The 17,697-nt window shown below is 41.4% G+C and overlaps 2 protein-coding genes across 2 annotated transcripts; one reads left to right on the top strand and one right to left on the bottom strand.

Moving 5' to 3' along the window:
* Nucleotides 1–147: 147 nt before the first annotated feature.
* bckdk (branched chain ketoacid dehydrogenase kinase) lies at nucleotides 148–9,755 on the top strand. The gene is made up of 11 exons (XM_026370999.1): nucleotides 148–545; nucleotides 2,278–2,346; nucleotides 2,457–2,567; nucleotides 3,822–3,869; nucleotides 4,966–5,085; nucleotides 5,266–5,364; nucleotides 5,450–5,523; nucleotides 6,062–6,190; nucleotides 6,576–6,665; nucleotides 6,757–6,912; nucleotides 7,568–9,755. Exons 1-11 carry the CDS (start codon nucleotides 300–302, stop codon nucleotides 7,710–7,712), a joined length of 1,287 nt encoding a protein of 428 aa, XP_026226784.1. The 5' UTR covers nucleotides 148–299; the 3' UTR covers nucleotides 7,713–9,755.
* Nucleotides 9,756–12,042: 2,287 nt separating this feature from the next.
* On the bottom strand, nucleotides 12,043–17,262 carry orai2 (ORAI calcium release-activated calcium modulator 2). The gene is made up of 3 exons (XM_026371000.1): nucleotides 16,934–17,262; nucleotides 14,853–15,088; nucleotides 12,043–13,938 (listed from the first exon to the last, which is right to left on the bottom strand). The coding sequence occupies exons 2-3, from the start codon at nucleotides 15,081–15,083 to the stop codon at nucleotides 13,399–13,401; spliced, it is 771 nt and encodes a 256-aa protein (XP_026226785.1). The 5' UTR covers nucleotides 15,084–15,088; nucleotides 16,934–17,262; the 3' UTR covers nucleotides 12,043–13,398.
* Nucleotides 17,263–17,697: the final 435 nt, after the last annotated feature.

Here is a 17,697-nt window from a genome sequence, read left to right as displayed (position 1 = left end):
AGAGTTGTTTACCGAGCGGCTCCTTACAGTAAAGCAGCAGTGTGGGTGGAGGCCGCGGTGAAGATGGGGTGTCGCTCCGCCTCTGGACGACTGATTGGCTCGGCCGTCATGTCGTCGCCGCTTCGCTCTCTCTCCCCACTGGCCGCTGTGTACAAAGCCCTTTCTGTACCGACTCCCTACTGTATTCTGATCTGTGCCTTTGTGCAACATGACGACGCGACCCTGATGGCCTCGTAGCAGCCACAAAATATAAGTGCTAGTACGGGACCTGTACACACACACACACACGTCGTCTCCACATGCGTCCTGGACTGGCGAGTAAAGCCGTAGAGATGCTGACCGGCGCTACCCGCGGGGTGAGGCCGCGGTTCGGCAGCCTCTTGCTGGCCCCGGCTACAAAAACAGTGCCGCTGATGTCAAACACGGACAACCGGAGATTTCGCTCCACGTCCTCCATGCAGGGGTTCTCAGAGTTGGCGAGGGAGCGGTCAAAGACGGTGACATCGTTTTACAACCAGTCAGCAATTGACGCCTCGGCAGAAAAGGTAGGAGAGCGGCCACTTCCCCGGTGTCACCGGTGGTGTCACCGGTGGTCTCACCGCTGCGGCTCCGCGGGGGGAAGCTAGCGGTAGCAAGACGCTAACGTTAGCCGCTAGCACCGTTTGTGCTGCGTTCAAGGACACGGAAAAGGCAGTAAAGATGACTTACCTCAGCTGGGATCACCTTTGTTCGCGTTCACAGCTAATGAGCTAAATTAATTAATATTTTAAATCGGTATAGAGATACTTTAAGGATGGACATCGACTTTATTTTATAACTGGATAAAGCTATTAGTGGATGTGTTTCTTTCTTCATGTTAGCTAGCTAACATCGAGTAAAACAGGTGAATGTAACATCACAAAATTATCAGTGACATTGGGATTATCTATTTTATGACATTATATTATTTACAATACACATATATTAAATAAATCGATGACACCGAGGTCGTTACATGAGCTCAACCCGAGTTGCTCCCGAGCACTTGAATGCAGCTTCATGAGGACATAATGTTTAGCTAACGTGAATTTAGCTATCAGCTATAAAGCGAAAATCCTGGCAACACATTAGTTTATTATCACCAATGGAGGAATAAATCAGGCAATTACAAGCTGTCGTTTGCACTTTAGCTAACAATAGATGGCTTAAGATCGACCAGCAGCGTTTCTTTTTCAGCGATGGAGGTTGACTTGACTCCAGTCGTGGGAAGCCATCATAACTCTCTGGATCATTTTCCATTCTCGAAAATATTTAGTTGTATATTTACGTTTTCAAAGAAAGTTCGATCTATCATGCTAAGGAATAAGTGCAGATATCGCTCTTGCAGAGTGTTTCCTGCTAATTAAACTACACATTTGCCCTATTGTGGTCCGCAGCAGCTGCAGCTGCAGCAGCTCATGTCTCATGACTTGAATTCACATGTTAATCCAGTGCAGTGGTTCCCAGCTGGTTTCTCTTTCTCTGGGGGATTCAGTAGAAGTAAAGAGTTAAAAAAAAAAAGGAAACCTTAGGTTGTATTGGCCCTGCTCTGGATGCTAATGCCCCCAGTAAGGTGGCTATAATCGTTTACGTGACCTTTTGACCTATTTGCCCTCCTGTGCACAGTGTGCATGTAAAACACTTCTGCACACTTCTACCTTTCTGCACTTAAGCAAACATTTACAGTGTCACAGCAGGGCCAATGCATTTCTAATTTTCATTAGGATATTTTTTTGTTGTGTATAAAAGATAGAGGCTACAGATGCACACCAAGACTGATTAAGCTTACATGAATGAGACTCGTTATTCTGTCTGTCATGGAGTGGTGTTAAACATAATTGTGTTGCGCAACAGTGCTCGTTAAATTTGTGATGTAATTAGTACCCAGACAATTCAGCCACTACCCCGTGATTCATCATTGCTGATTTCACAGGGATTATTGAGTTCCTCTGGCTGAACCTGGACACCTCCCTGCACAAAGAAATTAGTGTTTATACAGCACGTGGTGGCTTTCACGTAGGAACTGGGCCTACAGGTCTAATGCACTGCATTAAAATAGAGCCTCACCATTGCTGTTTTATTTAATAATTTATTGGCTACTGAAATGTGCCAAGTATTGAAAGTGTTAAATGTCTGGTTAGATTTGTTATTAACTTCAAGTAAGTGTGTAACATTGCAGGTGTTTCGTCTTTTCTGGTCCCTATGGTGTAGTTCTGACTGTGAATGTGGATACGATCATACATGTTAATGTCTCCCCAGGCCTCGGTGCGGCTGACTTTAGCCACCCTGCTGTATTCTGGGAAGTCTGCTGACGGACACCACATCTTGGTAAATATCTCAGTCACATTGAAGGAACTGCCAAGAGTTTAACGAGAAGTTCATTGATCTCACCCGCTTCCTTTCCACTTATCTGTGTGTGTGTGTGTGTGTGACCTCAGAGCAGTGCCAAGTACCTACACAAAGAGCTGCCTGTACGAATTGCCCATCGAATCAAAGGTTTCCGTAATTTGCCCTTCATCATTGGCTGCAACCCCACCATCCTTCAAGTGGTAAGAAAACATTTTCACCAAAGTGAGAGGGCATCAGCCCTGCAGTATAAATTATGATGAGAAAGTGACCATTGCATATGAAAGTCTTTTAATGAAAGGAGTGAAGTGCTCTCTAGGTGCTTTCAAACAGCAAGTACAGCAGCTGTTGCCGTTTCTGTTTTATACAGTGGGAAGGTTTGGGTGTGGCTTAGGAGGTAGTGCACTAATCACAGCGTTAGTGTTTTGTTCCCTTGCTATAAAAGCAGCCACTTACTCAATGTAAACACAGCGACAGGGAGGCAGGAGGAGCCACTTCTGTTGTGAACATCTGCTGTTGTTTTCTCCTGCAAGTGTGTGTATAACACAGTATGAGATATGGGCCAACCTTCAGTATTCAGTATCTGGATTGTAGTGACATAAAAAAGAAGTGCAAACATGTGGTTTGTTGGAATCACAATAAAAAAATAAAACAGGAAGTGCATTTGTCAGATCTGCAGTTTTGTTATATTCAGAAATTTCTCTTTAGCTTTTGAGTGGCCCAGATTTCTACTTTTGAAGGTTTTCAAAGACCCTGTGTCTTCAGGTGAACTCTTTAAAATACCAGCAGTACAGTGTTTGAAAACCCCTGCTAATAAAACCCACAGAGCACTCTGCTACAGAGAAAAGCAGCAGATTTTGTTGCATGCAGACTCAGGCGGTTAAATGATACATAAACATGTATCATATTGTTTTGTTTTCACTGAGAATGTCTGATTGTCTCCTCGGTCTGCGTGTGGGAACACTGTGCTCTCTCAGTCTGTTTTCCTGCAGGCCATTCAAAACCGATTCAGCTCCTCTGCACATGTCGCTGCTGATGAACTTTTACCTAGATTCCTTCCTTTCTGGTATCACAGGGCTCCGCTGTGGCGATTGTGCACAGCGTAGCTCCTTTTGTGCGACGCCAGACGTTAACGTTGGTGGAAGTGGGTTAACTCACTCAATCAGCTCCTTCATCAAAAAGACAACAACAGCAGGAGCAGATTTTGAGTTTTAGCTGATACAGATATTAATCACCTAAATACATTCCAGTTCAGCTGGAGAACGAAGCTCAAATTCATCCCATTGAGGCATCCTGAAATGTTCTACTGTATAATGTAAGCCACGTGTGAAGTTGTCAGTGCTGTGAGGCCCAGTCGGGGGCCAGTGCGGGTGGTGTGATGTTTTCTGGTTGGATGGACGGTCACAGAGAATCAGACTAACTGCAGCTCTCTCCACCTCTCCTCTGCTTTCTTACAGCATGAACTGTACATCAGAGCCTACCACATGCTTAGTGACTTTCCCCCGGTGAGTGTCCTACATTCACACACAGGGTCATGAGCTCAATTACTTAATTTTTAAAGGGAGTGGCTTCATGTTATGACCGCAAACAGGAAGTGTGTGAACATGTGCTGTCTAGGCTTTTGATTGTTTTGCACGTTGCAGCTAAAGGACAGGTCGATCTGTCAGCCGGTCGATGAGCCGATTGGAAACTTGCTGTTCAGCTGGAGCTCTAACCAACTCTAGTAAATTGAATAAAAGACCTCCTACATTTCATAAATGTTCAAATTTAAAAATGTAACAAGTCTGATTAGATCAGCAAAACAATCCAGCCATTTGATAATCATCATTAAAAAGTTAATAGATAACATTATTACTTTCTTGTTATTGTGTATATAATTTTTTTTTTAATATAAGAAAAGCTGATTAATTATACTCTCAGCGAGGATTCAGTTACAGAACGTGCACATGTTTATCTGTTATGTTTTTCCGCTGACAATGGCAGGGAACAGTCTGTGCAAACAAGTCAAATATTTTGACTTGTTTCTGTGCCAACTAATCTAAGTGTAATACTGTAGACCTGTTGAGCATGTTCTTTATTTTGCTCTGTATAAGCCATCTATGTATAAATGCTTCATATGAATGAAAAGTTGCCCTCTGGCTTTCTGTGCCAGAACAAACACAAACAGTCTTAAAATTTCAAAGCACGCAGCATCCTGCATGTTTTTATGTTTAGAGCAACATATCACAATGGATTTAATTTATGTAGAGTTTGACAGACAAACGGATCAGAAGAAAACTAAGAATAAACAAAAGTTGACTATTAATAGTTCTAAACAGTAAAATGGGTTGATAAATAGTTTTTTCTTATTAAAAGAGGTCAAAAGATGTTTAATTTGTAACAGGTGATGCTGAATAGTACTCCGCAACTACAACAGTACACAGCACTACTTTCATCAGTACAACAAATGATTGATTGTTGATAAAAACATATTTGACATAAATAAAAGAACTCTGTTTAAGAATTTATGGTCTATGACATGCCTATTTGAGATATACAATGAGTGTGCCTTAAGCCTGTAAAGGATATGGATAGATGTGAACTATGCTCACTTGTTGACAGATAACGGATCAGGACGTGGCGGTCCGTTTCTGTAAGCTGGTGCAGCAGCTGCTGGACGACCACAAAGACGTGGTCACTATGCTGGCACAGGGCTTCAGGGAGTGTCGCAGACACATCCAGGTAAGAACTGCGCCAAACCTATAGAAACAGAATCAAACCTTTGTTAGTATTTACAATCTACGAATAGTTTTGAAGTAAATTGTTCTTTTATTTGATGGGTTTGCGGCAGCTGTTATGTTATGGAGCTGTTCTGTGAGTTTCAACCGGGATGCACAAATCATTTTTCTTACATCTTTGCAGGATGAGGCAATCGTCCGAAACTTCCTGGATACAACGTTGTGCTCCCGTCTGGGAATCCGAATGCTGGCCACGCACCATCTTGCCCTCCATGAAGAAAACGTCTGTCTGTCTCTGTGATTCAACTTTTAAAAAATTGTAGTTTCCTGTCTTTGACTAAACTGAATTATTTCTGTATTCACTCCAGCCTGATTTCGTTGGGATCATATGCAGGCGTCTCTCGCCCAAAAAGATCATTGAGAAGTGGGTGGATTTTGCCAGGTGAGTGTTGAGTCCCATGTCTTTGTTTATTTATCACTTTTAGATGACTTTCTGTATGAGCCCTCTGTTGACTGAGAGAAGTCAGAGTTCACCTGATAAACTCTCAGCAACATACATGTCGTAGCGCCTCGAGCTGTGAATGAGATATGAGCTATCGTTCATGTTTACCTTATGTAATCTTATCAAATGACCTTGTCGGAGTCGGTGACTTTTAGTGAGTTTACAAAAAGTGTTTCCTAAAATGCGTGGAGTAATCAGTGAGCGATTTGGTGACAAGGAAGTTATTTGTTGTTTGTTGTGGGAAAGTGTAGAGCAGGTGAATGATGGAATGTAATTGCAGCGCAGTGGATTTGTCATAATTCATCTGTGATGTAGCTGAGCTTAACAAAAGTGGCAGTTTTAGCCATAATAGCACAAATCGGGTGAGCACTGTGACCAAGGCTGGATTTACAGTACAAGTACTCAACAGCACGAACAGCTTTAACACAACCTGAGTTTATACATTTATACATTTTCATGTGTTCCTCTGGTCCATCAGACGCCTGTGTGAGCACCAGTACGGTAACTCACCCAGGGTGAGGATTAACGGGCACGTGGCAGCTCGCTTCCCTTTCATCCCTCTGCCTCTGGATTACATCCTCCCTGAGCTCCTCAAGAATGCCATGAGGTAACTTTATCACCAGTATGCATATGACTATTTGAAGTTTCAGATTTTTTTTTTGTTTGTTTGGTTTTGAGGCTTCAGCATATTCAATTTGAAATGAAGTGATTCAACATTAAAGTGTCAAGTCATAGGTCTGTAGTGTTTAAATCAGCTAAAAGAACAGTAAAGTACAGTCGGAGCACAGTCAGATGTGTTAGTATTACCAGTTTCCTTCTGAAATGACAATTCATTCATCAGTTGTTATATGAGAGAAGCAGATTTAGTCATTACATTTGTCAACATGTTTGTGTTTTTAGTACAAAAAACAATGTTAAGATGAGAGCACAGTTTTTTGGACACTCAATATTTTATCCCTCTTGACATCCATCTGTTGTATGTGTCTCTTCAGGGCTACAATGGAAAGCCATCTGGACACGCCATACAATGTGCCCGATGTGGTTGTCACCATTGCCAATAATGACATTGATTTTATAATCAGGTGAGTGACTACATGTCGGTTCTGTGAACATCTGTGAATTTCTAGCATTAGGATTTCAGAGCTACCACAGAAGATGTTTTATTCTTTCTAGGATCTCAGACCGTGGTGGCGGGATACCTCACAATATAATAGACAAGGTGATGGACTACCACTTCAGCACAGCTGAGGAGAGCGCACAGGATCCGCGCATGAGCAACCTCTTCAACACCATTACCAACAGTGGAAACCACTCCAGCCCTATGCATGGGTAAGAACATTAGGCTGCAGAATGTCTTTGTTCAGCATTTAAAAGAGGAAGTAGAGGAAAGGACACTTGACCTACTTTTTGTGTTGACTCATCACTGAAATGAAGTGATTTATACAATACTGTTGTATTAGAGTTTACAATAACAGGACTAAAAAAAATCTTGACGCACACAAAACTGAAATCTCTGGGTGGATCCCAGTTCCGTGCAGCAGATCGCACTGAATTTATCATGGACGTTGAGGCAGGCGATGGTTCAGAGGAAAAGATGACTCATGTCTTCAAAAACCCTCAGCTCCTCTACACTCGCATTTTTTTCCTTCTCTTTTTCCATCTCTCTCCAAACGCATCTTTAGTGGGAGAGACTAATACGCAGGGAAAAGATGCAAGGTGAGGGGAAAATGTGAATTCAATTAAGGGAACCGCAAGCTACCGTCTCATTTAGTGTTACATTAAGCCTGAACACATGCATGTTTATTGTGAGGAGGAAAACGAAAGGAAACACCTGAATAAATGGTTGAAGAAACATAAGTAAATCTTCCTCAGAAAGCCGAAGGCTTGTACCTATGAATTGTATGCTTTGTCCTTCACAATCACCAGATCTGAACCTGACTGAGAGATTTTGGAACAATGTGGGCTTTGTCTTTCTCTCCTGCAGGTTTGGCTTTGGCTTGCCCACGTCTAGGGCCTACGCTGAGTACTTGGGCGGCTCGCTGTCCATACAGTCTATGCAGGGCATTGGCACCGACGTCTACCTGCGTCTGCGCCACATTGACGGTAAAGGCGAGAGCTTCAGAGTGTAAAGCTCCTGGTCGTCTTGTACATCCCAACCTTGGAATCAGGTCACGCAGGAGAGTTTCCTATCAGGAAGGCCGGCATGCAGAACGGACCTCAGTGCACAAAGCGATAGCCCGCACATGTTGTCAGAAAGCTACTTAATTCACCAACCCCACTACTTGTTCTCTTTTTTTTTTTTGCCCTAGACTTATTATAAGCTATGTTAGCTGTCAAGTTTATGATTTCACTTGTTTTCCTTTGTGTTTTGTACTCTGTGGCTTGGCGTCTTGAAGTTTTGGTGGGTGTATGAACTTACGAATATTCAGTTAATCGGGACAAACTGTGCATAAACACAGACGCTGATGTTAATGTGGAAAGAAGCAGAAGGAAATGAAGAGCTTCAGTTTTAAAGAAGTTCACTTTGAAGTGACTTGTCACATAGCCTCAAGCTAGGAACAGACATTTTGGTGGAAAAGAAAAAAAATTAAATCGAATTTCAGAGACACTCCAGCAACCCTGTCCAAAACCTCCTCACCCCCAGAGCTGCTCATTTGTGTCTGATTAATCAGATCCTTCCAGCATGTGGTGTAAACCCCAACCCTCGACAACCCACAGTGACACGTTCAGCTGCCAAAACACCAAAAAGCTCTTTAACAGATTTCTGTCACGATGGGATGAATGATCTGTCCTCAGCAGGGTTTTTCGTGGTGCTCTCAGGCAGAAGGAGCCAACCGAGATGTTCAGTTGCCTTACTATGTGATGCTAGTCCTTCAACTGCATGACGACTTACTTGTTTTCTTTGTGTTGCTGTTATTGGTTCGTACAGATGCACAGCGTGTCCGTTTCATTCATTTGATATCAGATGTCTTTTGCACAAATGAGTAGATTCATGGTTGTGGTGCTCAACCCAATGGTAGCAGTTTTTGACTTTAGCAGCTTTCAGAGTACTGGTATACCAGAGAAGTATTGTCTAATAATTTTGTGTCTTATCTTGTCTCTAGACTTTTTCAGAAACAGATCAACAGATCAACAGAACATTTGTTATTACCTTTATATTGTATCTGCTTTTATCTGAAAGGGCATTAGTAACCTCAAGCTGTTACTTTTTTTTTCTTGGCTCAGAGAAAGACTCAGCATGTAAACGACTGGTCTCATCGGCCTGACGTTGTACGTTTTATTCTAAAGCTGTAACTTAAAAAAACGTCAAAGTGTTTCAATTATAGAAGAATCTGAGATGTTTATCTTGCAAATTAAGTAACTGATTTACTTGCATTTGCCGTGAGGGACATACAAATGTTTCTTGAGTTAAAATGGCATTTTGGCTTTTCAGTCAATTTAATTTAGTTCATCAGTGCATCTAAATTTGTAAGAGGCACAAATAACCATGTATGATCCACACTTCCAGAGAGATGGAGAATGGCCTACATTATCTGTACCTGTATTCATAGAGGCCGTGTATATGATTTAATGTGTTTTATTGTGGCTTTGAAGGTCTCGAAGGTGTAGTTTATATGTAGCTCGTGCATGTGAAGCCGGGGCGGGTGGGGCGGGTTAACACCACATAACTGCCAGAAGCTGGCACGCAAGCAGAAGACCAGCATCATTCAGAGAGTTTCTTCTACTCCTAAAAAAATGTTGCTGGGTTAAACATTGAAGTTTGCTTGTAAATTTGGCATTTGGCAGCTGGGCAGTGGCTGTGATGAAGCAAATGATGTGCACCGTCTGCCCTCTACAGGCCGAAAAGCAGCAGTGCAGACAGACTGAAAAGTGCTGTTCTTGGGGAAAAACATTTCTACATTTTAGTTTTTGAAGGGAGGATTTACAACACAAGAGTTTATTAGTATTTTCCACATTTAGTACTGAGTGTCTGACTTTTGCAGATTGAACAAGATGAACAAAAATCATCTCACGATCTGTGAAACAAAGCCAAATATTGGAGTCATGTTACTGACACAAAAGTGCTGCCATGGAGTGTCTTGTCTCTTACAGTGAAATTAAATTCTCCCTCATTTTCTTCTGTTGTGTTCAGGACTGGGAAGTCATTAAATTTTACTGCTTTGGAACTTTGAGTGATCTTTATTTTTTACATCATTAGTACTTAGCTATTTTCATGTGATCGCAGAGCAGCAGGCAAATTAATTAATGTGATGGCAACTGCAAACGTGACTCAGTACATTTTATACGAAGAGTAAAGAAGTGTTTAAATCTTTATGCACAATGTGTATAGTTCAGCTGCTTCAATATTAGACTAACTCTGTTTGAAACTATTTTTATTATCTAAAAAAGATATGAATTTACTTATTTTTCAACACACTTTTGTAGAAGGAAGGCAGCGGGCAGAGCTTTAATAGACCAGCTGTTTTCTTTTAGTGGTTTTCTGAATCCTGGACAGGATTGTGTTTCTCTTACAGCACTTAACTCTGTCAAAGACTAAAAGCTTTAAAAGATCCATGGTGTGTCCACCACGGTGTGTCGGCTGCTTCTTGACCACAGTGTTAAGGTAAAGGCTGAAATTCTTCCAAACACGATCACATCTCCCATGTTTTTAAATTGACTTCACTTAGTTTAACAGACGTGATCAGTCATGATTTGGCTCTGCTCGCCACAAAAAAAAAAAAAAGAAAGCTACTTGTCGGTCTGTGAGTTTATGTTCAGTCATAGCCATGTGCTTTGGACTGTATTTATAGCCTGGCTGGTGAAGTGGCAGCCAAACAGACGGCAGATCGTATTAGGTTATGATTCATACATGCATAAATGTTGGCAAAATAAAATTGCAAAGCAGTAAAATACATAGTCTGTCTTTGCCTCTCAACTTCGAACCAAACTCAAAAAACCGGATGCACTTGAACTCCCCACATCCAGCTTTGAGCCATGTGACAGCGAATGCACCACGAGTCACGTCAGGACGGTGGAGACGGCCTCCGGATGAAAGTTGGATAAAATGGACTAGAAGACATCACCAGACAAACGAGATATGTGAGTAAATTGATCTTTTAGACGAATTAGTAAAAGAAGTAAACAGAACCAGCGCACAGATTGAAGCGTAGACCTGTTTGAACGTGGCTTTCTGCAGAATAAAACTAAAAACCTGTGAAAAGAGCAGATATTTTCCTCCTTATAACACTTATCTTCCAAAAGAGCATGATGTGCACCTGTATACTTTTTAGTTTTTTGTTTGTTGCTGTTCTGTCACAGGTGTGATCAATCAGTCACTGAGCTGCAGGGACGTGCAGAGGTTTCACAGGGGCCAAGGGAACAGAAGGGGGGGAAACAAAAGGTAAAGGGACCCTACCTAAACTTCAGTCTGTGTTTGTCTGCATTGTTTGCATTTGTAGAGATCAGAGAAGTTGGTGCAGTAACAGTAAGCAGAGTGATTAACAAGGAAAAAGGGTCATTTTCAGATTAGCTCTGTCGTCACCGAGCTGTTGTCCTGCAATTAGTCAAATATGAAGATGTAAAGGAGACAGAGAGGAGGTGTGATCCCACCTATCAGTCTTATGTCATTGAAAATGTGCTGTGTGTAAGTGTGTGGACTGTCTTTGAGGTTTGTTTCTGCACCACTGAGTTGCAAAGAAGAGTGAGTGGATCTGCATGGACGAAGTGGTGGGGGTGCTTCGCTGCTGACACTGTTTGTCAACAGGACGATGACCCAAGCGCACCTCATCTGGCCTAGAAAGAGCGTGGGGATCTTCATCACATCACCTGGCCTCCACCATCATCCGGCCTAAAACCAGCTGAGATGGGCACTCTGTTAAAAGAGCTGGAAAAAAACGTGAAACTGGTACAGAGATAAGCAAAAACATGCAAATTTGTTGCCAACGCAAAGGGTAGCTGCTTTAAACTTAAACATCTCAGTTCATTGTTATTTGACTTTTAGGTCTGAATCATACAAGAAACCAAGCAAATATATGTTTTTTTTAAATATATTTTTTAAGTTCCCTCTATGCTGTATTATTTACCATGTTCTCTGCAGCTCCATATACTCTCTCACTCAGTGTTTGTCTTTTCTTGAAGAGGCTTCATGTCCTTCCCTACGAACTCCATTACCTGAGTAATCTCCTGGTGGCAAATGCCCGTCCTATTTGGTAAGTTACTTCACCCACTCTCTCCTTTCCCAGGGGACATGTCCCCTTTTCCTTATGTTTGTGATATTGTGATCTACTAGCTTTGATCAAACCTTTAAATCAAAGCTGCCACTTAAAGCCCATTTAGATTATTTATTTCAAATCCATGTGATGATGTAGAAAGCTACAATTGACCTATGGTTGTGTTAACACAGCTACTTGTTCTCCCACAAAAATAAGGTGTCCAGTTTGGCATGTCCAGCTTTTGAATGATTAGACACAACAGACACAGTGAGAACTTAAATACGTTTTTATTTTTGAAGTTTGTAGCTGTGATTTTATTTTTCCTTGACCTCTGCAGTATTAATTTAAGAAGCACACATTCACAAACAACACAGAGCCACACAGTCTTTGATAAGAACCCTGGCAGTCACTCACTGTACAGCTAAACTACAGTGCACTTTTTGTTTTGAGAAGCAATAATCGAACAACAGAGCAATACTTTGGTCATCTTATTTGGAATGTGATTAAGCTGGTACAGTTTCCTTTCAGTAACATACTGTCCTCTGATCTCATCTTTCAGTTAACCTGCACTTGTTGGGAGTATTATATACACTGGAGATCACACTGAATACATCTACTGTAATTGTTGTCAATCCTCATGTCATACTCTTCACTATTTGGACTGTTTCTCCAGCTCTCTGGGCCTTGGTCCAGTTCAGTGTGTCACACTTAACTACGTCTCCAGGAAAAGGTTTGCTTGTGTTATGGCCTTTAGCTAAACAGCAGTTCATAAAAGGCAATAATCCTGTAAGGCAGAACTATATTTGGACAGTAACACATTCACAGTTAAGCGCTATTAGCAGCATCATTATGCAGGACTGACTGGTTTGACACCTTTTGCGCAGGTTCTGTGGTCTTCGTAAAAGACAACAGAAGCTATTTGCACAAAGACGCAATGTTTTAAATGTAAAAAACAAAAACAAAACAGTGACACCAAACCCTGTTTACATTAGTATGTACATTTGAATTTCTGATTTCTGAAATTTTTATCTAACATACTGAATCCGTAAAACTTACTTTGGCACTCATTTAGTGACACTTCCAGTAACTGGAGGATCTGATTACTCGTCTCCCTAAATAATCTTTGGCTGAGCAGACACCAGCTTCCAAAGGGCACAATAATCAATCATTAGGGCAGGTTACTTGTGGTATTAACTGCTCATTGGCTTAATTCTGGCAAAAATTAAGGCCAGCAGTGGCTAAAGAGGTCACACAAATAATTTACCAACCTATTACAAGAAGCACTATCAGAACCCAACCATAGCATGAAAATACAAAAAATGAAATAAAATGGCACATTTAACATAATAGCCCTTTTTCTGTAAACCTTTACACTAGTTTTGACCAGTACAGCTCTAAAGCACAGACAAGGTCTCTGCACAAATTCTGCAACGCAACTTTACCTTAAGAATAAATTAGCAGTCTGACGCGTGTCTGCGATTTGTGCTGCAAAAGGAGGAGCTTTAAAGCTCACTGCTTGTGAGTTCAAGCGAGACAATAACAATGACCGGAACAAATGTCAGAGAAAGAAAATGAACCGATAAATATGGGATAGAAAGACGCTTCTCAATCTGACATCATGTTGTCACACAGTCAGGAGGCCCCGCTCTTGGCCATCCAGCTGCACTTTAATCTTGTGCAGTTCTTCAATCTCCTGGTGGTGTCGCTCCGTCTTGTGACGCACCAGCGAGCGGTAAAAGTGTATGGTGAACACCACAAAAATCACCCCCACCGGGGCCATGATGATGGTGGAGGCCAATGCAGCCTGCCAGCCGATGTCTTGTGGTAAAGGTGTGGTGGGTACAGGTGTGGGGTTTTTGTCTAAAGGCAAGAACTTGATCCAGCAGAGGAGCATCACCTCTACTAAAAACAACAGGATACCCAGAGCTGTTGAAAAACCCCAGGCCAGCTCAATGTAGTAGTGCATGCGCTCGTGGGGCGACTCGCTGACGGAGTTGAGGTTGTGGATGTTGCTGACGGCCTCCACGTTGGGCAGGATGCAGGTGCTGATCAGCAGAGCAAAGAGGTGCACCGCCACCAGCACGGTGGTGCACACACTGAAGGCAATGAGGAGCACCCGAGGGTAACTGTACTGCATCTCCAGCTGCACCTCCACCATGGCCACCTTTGGTAAACAGTAAAATAGTTATTCATGAGTAATTCCAAATTTTCAGGTTACTATGTGAACATTGTATTATATTTTGTGACACTGATGTAAGAGTTACAGTACACTGGTCACTAAAAATCAGAGGTATCAAAAACACAGACACAAGGAAATATCAGGGAGAAGTCATCTGAAAAAGGCAAATTTCTATAAGAATCATCAAATCACAGAGCTCAAAATGTTATTTATACTTCAGCTATCAGTAAAGGTAGCTAAAGACTAGACTGTGGAGAAATCTGATAAACAATCAGCAGTTTAACCATTCTCTGGTTCTGGGTCAGTGTTGGGTGACTTTATTTATATATTATATATTAATATTATATATTTATATATTTCTTTCCTCAAAAAATGGGGTGTTCTAAATTTGCTCCATGCCTCGTTCACATCTCTGTCGGGTTTCATCTGTCAGCACCACAAGTCAAAACTCACTGGACTAATAATGAAGTTGTTTGATAATCTGCAACTGTTGCTGGAGATTTCATTTTTTAGTTGAAATAATTTTGAGGCCAGTGGGTATTGTATCTATTGCAGACTAACGAACATAACACGGACACTAACTGAAAGAGGTCACTATTTAAAAGTCAGAAAACCACAGTGGCTGTTTCCAACATATTTAAAATGTACAACAGATAAACACTGTGGCACAAACAGGAAACATCCAGCTTCTGCCCACAACCACAGTTCCATTTTGCATACAAGTAACTGCAGTGTATTTAATTATCTAAAATGAAAAAAGAAACCCCCAGTTACGTGGAAACAAAAAATGAAACATCTACTAAAAACTCTGTAATATGATCAAATATTAATAACCAACAGCTAGGAACTTTAAGAAGGTCCTTTGTACTGATATTAGACATAAATGTGAATAAACTCACCATTGCAAAGCCAGAAAGCAGTGCAGAGGTTCTGCTTGAGGCCTTCAGTTTGGCCCGGCTCAGGTAGAGTTTCCTCCAGGACAGGGCCTGCACCGAATGATGGTTGGAGCTGACCAGTTCCAAGTAACTTCGCCGCACCCAGTCCCTGTAATCCATCCCCCCACCGTCTGGAGCCCGCTCAGAGACCCCTGGGGCTGGGGAGCCCATGGGCACGTTCAGCTCACTGCTCATGGCACCTAGTGAAGATAAGAAAACAGAACGTTTAATAAAATACTGTGAACGAACGTTGTAAAAAAACACAATAATTCAACTGAATACATAATGTGTGTACTTTTAATGGGAGTCCCAATTATGCTTGTACTGTAGCCTGAAAGTCCCATCATTACTGAGTAAAGCTATTACATGTTTGATTTAATGTTTACAGTACAGTACATAGCATGAACCGATGGCTCATACCACAGCACAGATAGTTTGCCATCTCCCATCCCTGAAGGGGTTTTATACAAACACACACAACTCAACAGGAAAACACGGTACAATGTAGGATACCATAAAACTTCATGCAAAGCACCATCCACACATGCAATTTCTCTACAGTGCAACTGTATGCAAAAACAACAACTGCAGAAATAATGATAAGCTTCCATTCATGTTCAACAAAACTGTGCCCTTTAAAGGGGAAGCCACAAACATTCCCACAACCCAGAGTGATCTTGGGGCCATATGAGCTCATCAAAGTCATGTTTTGCTCCAACATGTTGTTGGCAAACAGCCATAGGAGTTAAATAAAGTATGAGGAAGCTCAAGTATAATTATCAGTAGTTTTAACAATAAAGCAACAATACTGACAGTTCCTGTTTGCTCACAATTTTCAACGATTTGGAAATGTAAATCAAAAACGAATTAAAAAAACATAACAATTGTAATAGAGAATGTTGTAGTTAGAAACTATAGCGTCAACCTGTAAGTGACAGAATTGAGAAATGAAAAAGTTGATGCTATGCAGCAGCTACATGTTTTAATATGCATTATACTAGGTGCTAATGTTGGTGCACTGATTGGTGAACAGGTCATTGGTTTAGTGCCAAGACACTACTGGAGGTAGTTTGACAAGCAGTCAAACTGTTTTGATGATTACTTGTTGTTTGATGACTGTCGTGCTTCAAAATAAAGATGACCTAGAATGGTTGAGGTTTAAAACCTCTTAAATGCACAATAACCAGTTGTCTCACTTCAATATTTTTGGGTTTAACTGAAAGGCCATAGAAGACACTTCCTGCAGGTGGGTTTCATTAGTAAAAATGTAAAGAGGCTGTTCCAACCCATAGGGTCAGGGTAAAACTAATCAACTAATCATTTAAATCAGAAAATCACCGGTGTAGTCAGGGATTTGACAGCATAAGAGAGGTTATGGCATTTCAGCTTAGCTTGCCCACCTTCTATTTAACTATACCTACCTATAAGACTTTACCACCAGTTTCCTGAATTTGTACAAACACATTAACTATCAAAACTAAACTGCAACAAGTCAATCTGAGGAGCCATCCTCCACATCGTGACGTGACCATCACAGTATAATCCTGCAGTTTTACAAAAATAAACTACACACCAACAAGTTGTCGTTGTTTTAGCTCTTAAACAGATGCGAGCTACGTTCAATTGAGGGATTACAAGCACAAATTCGAGAAATCAGGCACACACAGTCGTGCACACCGCCTCTGATCCCCTCTCTCTTCGGGGTTGTTAGTTCAGCAGATGAGCATCGTTATATTTAGAAGTTGTAAGTTAGCAGCTTTACCGAGTTTGGCTAACACAAAGCTAACGCAAGTAGTCCATCACGCTGCTGTCTAGCCGGAAGATAAAATTACTAACACACATGTGAAAAATACTGTTGAATACATTTGAATCAAATTATTTTCATTCGCCAGAGTTATGAAGAGAAACATTAATTAAAGTGTCAAAATATTCAGCCAACGTCGGACACCGACTCCTCCAGCTAGCTAACTTAGTTAGCTTTCCAACATGATTACTGACCTAAAGTTACCAGTCTGTGGTTTAGTTGGACCACATTTTTATCTTACCTGTCTGCCGAAGTGCCTTTTGAGTTGATTTCTGTTACAAACTTCAAGAAGATCTTCTCTCCACGATGCACAAGACAATAAATCAGCGGCGTCTGGACCACTCCGTGTTTTGGCTGAGCCACTTCCGCTCTTCGTTGCGGTTAGCAACAAAACATCCTTTCTCTTGCAACAGTCCAGCCAGGGTCTGAAATAAGTCTACAGCTCACTGCCATACTTAGAGAACCAGAAAAACAGCTTTCAACCCCGTTACTAAAGTCCAGCAGGTATGAGTGTCGGTTTTTCGGCTCCCTCGGATCCGCGAAAGGCAACAAGAACTGAATATGAACCACTTCCGGTTGGGCGTGTTGCCTTCAAAGTAAAAGCACAACAAATTCCAGAGAGTTGTATGCATTTTTAGCCACTCTTCATTTACAATCACTTAAAGTTCTGATCCCACTTTAGGTTGTTTTGAACACACAGCATGTTCAAGATCTGGTCAGATTTGCACTAATGTTAATGTCAGGGTCAACCTGCAAAGGTTGACTTCCATAGTGAATTTAGAGGCATCTGCTGGATCACTGGTTGTTGAAACCAGCCTCTTTTTAATTTCACTTTCTGGACTGGCTGAATGACATTTGCATTCAGAATTGTCTAACACAGTAGGTTCCTTCAAATCCTTTGTTATTCATGCAGTATTTCCTGGACTACTGGCTGCTACAAAATCCCAGAGCAGAATAATTTAATGCTTATTATATGGCAAGGGGTGAATTTAGAGTACCTAATCA

This window comes from Anabas testudineus, chromosome 14, assembly GCF_900324465.2.
Source record: "Anabas testudineus chromosome 14, fAnaTes1.2, whole genome shotgun sequence".
NCBI lineage: Eukaryota > Metazoa > Chordata > Actinopteri > Anabantiformes > Anabantidae > Anabas > Anabas testudineus.
This window is presented reverse-complemented; position numbering and strand designations above follow the sequence as displayed.